This window comes from Dinoponera quadriceps, unplaced genomic scaffold (assembly GCF_001313825.1).
Source record: "Dinoponera quadriceps isolate SergipeBrazil2010 unplaced genomic scaffold, ASM131382v1 scaffold194, whole genome shotgun sequence".
NCBI lineage: Eukaryota > Metazoa > Arthropoda > Insecta > Hymenoptera > Formicidae > Dinoponera > Dinoponera quadriceps.
In genome coordinates, this window is record NW_014554326.1 from 1 (window position 1) to 9046 (window position 9046).

At 34.0% G+C, this 9046-nt stretch overlaps 1 protein-coding gene across 1 annotated transcript; it reads left to right on the plus strand.

Moving 5' to 3' along the window:
- Positions 1–507: 507 nt before the first annotated feature.
- Positions 508–8405, plus strand: LOC106747049 (monocarboxylate transporter 7-like; the record flags this gene model as incomplete). The annotated part of the gene is made up of 5 exons (XM_014624296.1): positions 508–681; positions 1370–1592; positions 4126–4365; positions 5224–5349; positions 5433–8405. Coding segments are annotated over 5 exons (927 nt in total), but the record flags the coding sequence as incomplete, so codon positions are not given.
- Between the last annotated feature and the right edge of the window lie 641 nt (positions 8406–9046).

The window sequence follows — 9046 nt, forward strand, 5'->3', positions numbered from 1 at the left end:
TTTTTATATTATTATTTTTTTTTAATATTCCAAAAAAAATATAGAAATATATATATATATATATATAAAATATACATACATACATATATATGTATGTGCGTGCGTGCGTGCATGTGTGTGTGTTTTATTTATATATATTTTTCTATATTATTATTTTTTTTTTTTAATATTCCAAGAACATTTTTATAATATGCCAAGAATATTACGTGAAGTGAACATATAACATCAATGGAACACTCCTATATTATTTAAAAAAATTACATAACATTCTTAGAATATTATAAGAATATTATTTTAATATTGAATAATATATATATATAATATTTTAGGAATATTACACGTTTATAAAATAATGGATACTTGTGCGTTATTGTCGCAAGATTTCATGATTAGTTGTTAATTTACATTTTTTTCGGCGACTGATATTTCTCGTGAATAATAAGCGACTTACAGTGCAACGATATTACACAACTCGTGCACCTTAATGCATTTCGATCAATTTTTCAGACCCGTCGACACACGATAAGCGGCAGACGTCTGCGAACGGATTCGGAGTGCAGTCAAAAGTCTCTCAGATCGGGCAGACGAAATCAACCGAATAGAGATCCGCAGAGACCGTTTTACAGAGACGACATCTTTTACGGCGGCTCTTTAAACAGACTGCCTCACTACAAATCGCAGGTAACTTCTAGTCCGCGAATGTTTCCGACGGAGAATGAAGAAGTCACGCAGAAAACAAATTAATATCAACTCAAAAGTCATATTCTCATATACACAAGCGAGAATATATAATCTTGCATAAGGATAAAACTTGCTCTTACACATACATGATGAAATTCTATATTCTATAGTTCTACTTGAAATATATTCACGTTATTCACGAACAATTTTCACGATTGAGAGGAAAAAAAATGTCAGATAGAAAAAACGATATTTGTAAATTAAGAATTGTATCTGTTTAATAATATCGTTCTTTCTAATATTTATTACTCTTTCATAAAAATTATTTTTGAATAATAGGAATATGAATTTTTTACTGAAACTATATAGAATTTCTTCATGTGGGAGCAATATTTTCTACACGTAAGATTATATCTTCTTATATATAAGAAAATATAAGTCTTGAATTAATATTAATCTTTTTCCGTGCGTACACAGCAATTTTGTCTGTTGCAATTATAAATGTGCCGATTATAAAAGAGAGAAGAAAACGAGTCAAGTTAATTTTGCGAAAATAAGGAATAAATTCGACGACTATCGAAGGTCGACCGAATATCCTCGCTAATTCTGGCTCGACGAGTCTAATGTTGCCAGCCGGATGGCAGATAAACTGTTCTACTTAAGATATCGCGAGATTGTGTTTTCGCAGCAATCGTCGGTCGGTTATCACATGTCGGTGACGCGGCTGCCAACGGCAACGGACGTGGCGGAGGAGGAGAGCGGAAGTTGCTACCTGTGCCCCGAAAGCGTGCGTCGTATTCTGACTACCATGCTCGACCTTAGCCTGCTGAAGAGCCCGTCCTTCTTGGTACTCGCCATCTCCGGCGGGCTCACCATGATGGGCTTTTATACGCCCTTCATGTATGTGCCGGGTACGTGTCGTCGGCTGATCACTATAATATGTTTCCCCGTAAAAGTCTTTTTGGGATGCGAACACTAGAGATGAGCGATACAGTATCGATATTTTAATCAACGCCAAAAAATCGATATTTTGTATCGATGTTTTGCCATTTGAAATGTTCACATATCGATATACGAGCCTTAAATATTAAACTTTCCGATACAGCTATGCTGGCCGACTGTGGTGGCGACTATTTTTCCGATTTGACTGTTTCCTGATGATTTATCTAAAAGCTTTAGCAATTAAGTATTAGTTATTAATTGTGACTTTAGTTCCTTCCGAAAGACTACTTTGTAAAGCAGATAAGATAATGGCCGAAGAATGAATTAAGTTGAAGAGCGATCACCTAAAATCAATTATTTTTATAATCCCTCAATTTCAGCGATTGGTATTTATAAATTAATATTTGATTTGGCATTCTGAATTAGCGCCGCGTTTCTCATAAATTTATTTCCGACGTTTCGTAAACATTTCGTTAACAGTTCACCTTTTCAGAATGAAGTACGTTCCGAGATTGGCATTTGTAATTATCAATTATTATACGTCTCTCATAATGTATAAAGTAATATAATTCATTTAAAAAATAATTAAAAAACAATTTTTTTTTATTTAGAAAATAATTTTGGCATAATTGTTTAAACTTTATTATAAATATATTCCATTCACATTATTACATTATTACATTCGTATAATCTATATAGCTTAAATACTTTTAATCAGAGTTACTTGTAAAAAATATGGCGTTACTTATAACGCCATTACCGTTATAAGTTAGTTTGTCAGTGATTTCGTTACGACGTTATTTTTCAATAGTAACTTTTCCAGTCTTGCTTTTAATCCAATATTTTTATGCAATTCAAGTATCGATATTCATGATATCGATGCAAGACATTCGATACATATTGTATATCAATACTTCCGTCTATGATATGTATCGATATATTCGAATTGTATCGACCATCTCTAGCGATTTTTTCCAGGGAATCTTCGGGGTCCGCCATCTGAACCTATCACTCAAAAAAATAGTTTCGCAGTCATAACAAAAATTATCTAAATACGAGGAATTAGCTGAGACGGATAAATATCTAGCAAACACTTCAATGTCACATGTGTTGTATCTAATCAATATAGGCTACTGAGACGGAATTTTTATCTGAACTATTTGTCTAATTTAGCAAGAAAATCTCTCTGTGGAGCCCATCTGTGTCAAGGCCACTCACATTTTTTATTAAAAATTAGTAACAGGACCTAAATTTTTTCGCACATATCGCTAGAATGTTGCTACTGTAAATTATACGTACCACAAACAATTTTCTAATAAATACAAAAATAGCAATATATTTTACCTGTGACTGATTTAGAATTCTAGCTGGACCAGCAAAACATTTCCCTGAATGGCCCAATTTTTTACCCGTCTCAATTCTCCTGGTGCAATACAAAGATTCGCTCAGAGAAGAAATTAGCCACAGAAGTTAACATCTAGATGTGGTAGCTGAAATGTGTCTTTGAAGTAAACACAACTAATGTCGGTGCCAAATTTATTAACGAATTTAGACACAAATTTAATAACAGCGAAAAATATTAGCTAAGTTGCACAATAATGCTAAAATCATATTCACATTCCCGACCAGAAATTTTATTTTATTGATTTTTTTGTAAGAAACTGTCCTTAAATTATATTGATTTTGCCCGAAATTGAGCAATTTTACTTCATTTAATGCTATATTGTATCTGAAAAACACGATTAAGGTAAACTGATAGACTCGAACTCGAAAGATTTTTGGATTGTAAGTCAATCACTTTAGGTATGCAAAAATAGATATAAAAAATACATACTACATTTTCAAATAAATATTACTTATTTCAAGTATTTCATAAGTTTATATATCAGCGAATATATTATAAATTCATTATGAACATCGAATTCATTCAAAATAAAAAAAAAAAAAAAATATATATATATATATATATATATTTATTTATTTATTTATTTATACACATATATATATATATATATATTTTTTTGTTTAGAATATTTTCTATTAACATTTTATTAATATTTTTCTCTGTGTAGTACACCACCTTTGTCCATAGATACAAAGGTATTTTGTATTGTGTATACATATATAATATGACCAAAGAAAGAAAGAAAGAGAGATAGAAAGAACAAACAGCTAAGTAATCAAACTTAGCCTCTCATGGCAACAATTTCAACTAATAAAATTCTACCTTGCAGCAAATACATTTTATCTCTAACAACCAGCTTTTAACAATGATAGCAAAGTTCGAACTAGCTAATGAGATTTCGCTGCTATTACGAAATCATTTCTCTGAGTGTTAAGGATGTACGATGCAGATAAAATTAAATCCACAATACACAGTCACTCGACTGATGGCGGATTCTTATCATTTTATCATGAAAAACGATGGATACCCCTCGAGCGAACCCCATATCGCTTTGATCCGCGCGCTTTTGACAACAAATATTCATATATTCTTTGCAGATCGCGCCATAAAAGCTAACATCGACGCCTCGACGGCGATGTTCCTCGTTTCGGTAATCGGCATCGGCAACACCGTCGGTCGTATCGTCTGTGGTTTAGCGAGCAGCCTGCCCGGGGTGAACGCCTTGGTCGTGAACAACGTGTTTATCAGTGTCGGCGGTTTGCTCACAATATTCTCCGGGTTTTCCCTTACGGAAGGATATCAATTCTTCTATGCGGCCGGCTTCGGCCTCAGCATATGTAAGTGGAGATTATACAGTAGCGAACGATAGCCCCTTAAATTCCTGTCGTAAGTCTCTTTCGCTCCCGACGCGACTTATCGTGTCGACCCACTTTACAACGCTATAAGCGCGTAATATTCCTAGAATATTGTATGAATATTATTCAATATTAAAATAATATTCCTATAATATTCTAAGAATGTTATGTAATATGTTGTAGGAATGTTCTGTTGATATTATATGTCCACTTTACATAATATTCTTGGCATATTATACAAATGTTCTTAGAATAAGAAAAAAATATAAAATAATACTAATATAGAAAAATATACATAAATAAAATATACATATACATTATATATATATATATATATATATATATATAATATATATATATGTGTGTGTATGTATAATTTTGTTTTAATATAAAATGCATTTTTGCACTAAATTCTTCCGATTTTATTTATATAATAAAATAATTGGTATTGCAATACATTTGAAATAAAATACTAAAATTATATATATACGTAGTGTTGAATATTTCAAAAAAATATATAATATTACAATAACATTAAATAATATTATTTTCTTAATATTATTAGGAGTAGACATGTAACCATCTATTAATACTCCAGAAACATTAGTTAATATTAAATAATGTTTCTAGAATATTGTTAGAATATCAATTCTAATATTCTAAAAATATGCTTAGAATATTACTTAATATTAAATAATATTATGCGCTTACAGGGGATATTTTCGCGTTAGATTCCTCATGTTAGATAGTCCCCCGGCTAATTTATCAGCTTGCTTCGGAGAATACGACAAATATGTACATAATTTTTCTTTTTTTCCATTTTTTTACACACACACACAGCCGTGTTCGCGTCTCTGAGATCGATCCTCGTGGTGGATTTGCTGGGCTTGGAGAAGCTGACGAACGCCTTCGGACTGCTGCTTCTGTTTCAAGGCGTGGCGGCGGCTATGGGTGCGCCTCTCGCAGGTAATTAGAAAATATCGATCACGATGAATTTGCTAAACGATGAATTTGCTAAACGATGACTTTGCCGTGACTTTGCCGCGCAGGTGCGTTTATGGACGCGACCGGCAGCTACGACGCGTCGTTCTACCTGTCAGGCAGCCTCATACTTTTGTCGGCGGTGATTTGTTATCCGCTCAAGAGGATTAACGCGTGGGAGAGGCACAGCGGCCAACCAAAACCGGCAATCGGCGATCCTTCCAAGTCCTGATTGCATGCGGAAAACGCCGCATACCGTAACGATCATGCTCGGCAGGCGCGTGTGTTGTACATATTAATGTATAATAATAATTTATGAAAGAGCAAGAACGCTCGAGTCGAGAACACAGAATTGTCATCAATTCTCGTCGTCATCGCACGCTCACACTGAGACGTGAAGAGTGTCGACGGGAGGAGGATCGATCCTCGCGTTCGATCTCGCACAATCGACGGGGCTCTCGGCTCGCGCGGTAGAGGGAGAAAACCATGCTGCAAATCCAAGTTTGTTTTCATGCGGTTGATTCAAATTCATTTGAAAAAGAGATCTACGTAGAGAGACGTAGAAAGACTTTTTTAAAAAGGTGAAAGGGGATAGGAAATGTGAAATCCTTACACACAAATCACACGTTTTAAATGTCCAATTTTATATATACTCGTATATATATATAAACGTATAAAATGTACGTATTTAACTGTATAAAGAAACATAGATGAAACGTGTAGCAAAATATCACGCGTAAAAATGCATGCAAAAAATGACTGCACGCATGAGTGTCTAAAAATTACACACTTGGATTTGCAGTACCGAACGTGCCTTCCACCGAAAGTGACCTTCTTCCGACCGAATGAAGAGTCGGTCGCTCCTCTCTCGACAAGGCCTCGTCTCGTCTCGCCGTTCAAATTCGACCACGCTTACCCGCGTCTGCGCGTTTAACGCGTTGGCGAGCGTAAGACGAGGCGTCCCCATCCGCGGCGCGAAGCCCGACGGGAGAACCTCCGCATGAAAGTGAAGCCGCCGGGAACAATTCGCGGATCGATCGCGAGGTAGCAGGATCGTGTACATAACGGACGGGACTCGTCCTAATCGAGCTAGTTACCGAGATTAGTTCGTATTTTATATACTCTCCCGAAAAGAAGAGCCAGGAACTTTTTTCAGAGATAACGTCGATGTAGCTTTATCCTTTGAAGCACGATGGAAAATATACTTCCCACTTTTCTTCTTTGAGATTGTTGTCGATAAAATTTTTATTGCTATATTTGAACTGTTTTTTTTTATCTTTCTGGTATCTTAGGGATAGATGAATGTAAAAAAATTGTTAAAATACACATTTTGTTAACTGCAAAAGTGTTATAAATAACCAAATTAAGAAAAGTGTCTGTTTTTTGCAGGGAAAATACATTTTCCAGCGATCTTTACAAAATTTAAGTGTCATAACTTATATATGGGGTTTTTGAGGTCACTGATTACGAATCTGACGTCAGAATTAGAAGATTTTCAAAATCAATGATAGCGGTCCGATATAGCGGACTGAAATTGCAGCAAATCAAGCAATTCTCGTCATACGTGGTATATAGGGGGTTTTCGGGTCGTTGATTAAGAATCTGGGGTCGAAATTGAAAAATTACAGAAGATGAAATGTTGAATACAAAATAGTGGAAATATACAAAAACTCAGTGTCTATGGCTTTCAAAGCTTCCAAGTACAAATTATGAAATGCGATATTGCAAAAACGAATTAGAGGCATTGAAATTATATAATCTACAGCATAGACAAAATCTTGCTTATATTGAATTTCTAAATAAAAAACTCATGCATTATTCATGAATACTAAATTTGAAGTGATTCGGTTGATTCGCTGCAATTTCGATCCTCCATATTGGATCCGCCATCTTAAATTTAAACAACTTTTCAATGTTGATCTCAGGTTCGTGATTATCGACCCCAGAAACCCTCGGGTACCAAATTTGATGAAAAATAAGCAGGTGGAAAAATGTGTGCTTCAAAGGATTAACGCGTCGCGCGACGTTATTCGTGTATATATTCTACCGAAATCGAATTGCCGCACACAAACATCGCGTAGCTTAGCTTTTTTATATAAAGATTTTACGACGCAAGCGTTTGTTGTTACCCGCATTCACTCGCTCTTGTATATTCCACGCGCGGAGAATCACGGCCGGTTAATTCAAGATCTCACGAAACTCGTCCCGCGTCGCAATTCTGACGCTATTTGAACGTTCTCGAGGATAGTTTGGGTCTATTCGGACATTCCTTAGATTACATTGTGAGAGAAAAAAGTATCTAAAGAATAAAACCAAATTTATTTGATAAGTATTAACAACATATTTATTAACACTGATATTTTCACACTGAGAAACAATTTTCTTAAAGTAAGATAATATACATTTTCTCAAATCTGTAGCTTTTCACGAAAGCTTTTATTTATTCTATTTAAATAAAATAATTTATATTTAAGCATAAATATAATAATGATAATAATAATATTTAAACATATAAATGATAATTTCCCGCATAGAACATTTCTTGGGATATAACAGAAGTTCCAGTCTGATTTCCGAAAATAATAATGGACTTCAATTGGGATATTTACGCGAGTTCTGGTTAGAAATGTGATATGAAACATACGATTCTAACGATGGGAAATATAAACGGAGATCCTATTTTGTCATACCCCAACGTTTTCCAAAAAATTCTTTCTGCTTTTCACTTCACACTATGAGTGAACTAAATATGCGAAATATTTTAAGCGTTTTAAGCATTCGCATTTTACAAATGCATACACATGATACGCGAGTATTATTGAATATCTTATAATAACATTAAAAATAAAATCTCGTTTACAATCTCCTAATTTATTATTCGATCAAACTGTCACTCAACTTTAGCGATGACAGTCGCACACAACACGACGCAGTGATTAATTAGTACTGCAGAAAAAAGCCTTTATTTTTATTTTCAATTGGTCTCGCAGTGGGATAACCTATTTTAAGACAACTTAAATTATTTTAATCTAAATATTTTATAAATATTTTAATAAATATTTTAAATCTAGATATTTCAATCTAAATATTTTAATCTAAATATATGTTATATCTGAGAAAATTCTGAGAAATTTCTATGCGGTTTGTACCATCGAAAATAAACATTTTTTAGATATTTTTGGTCTCAGTTCGTGTGCGGTAAAAACTTACTTTGACTACGCATGTTATCTTCTCTTTCAAATCTTTAATTCCACCTTTGATTTAATTTCAATGCTTCTACGAAACCAGAAATGCTCTCGGTACTTCAATTATTAAATTCATACGAGTTATCCATAATAACATATTCTGAAGCAAAAAAACAGCGGAAACGGAAATTCAAAACGTCATGTATTATGATTAACGTGGAATAAAATTGTATCGTTAGAATCGCACCTATTTTGCCGTCTTAGCTCCTACTGGGTTGTAAAATTAAAAGTTTAACATTTACGGCGAAATTTCGACTCGTATTTGCTGTGCACATTGGGCGTATTCAACAGAATACAACAGTTGCAAAACGGTTGAACGAGTGATCAACAAGCGTTTAATGACACAGACTGTGTCTGCTAAACGGATTTGAACTACAGAGTGCATAGCGTGTCACGTGATATTACATTGTCTAATATAAATATAACCTCTCAGTGTA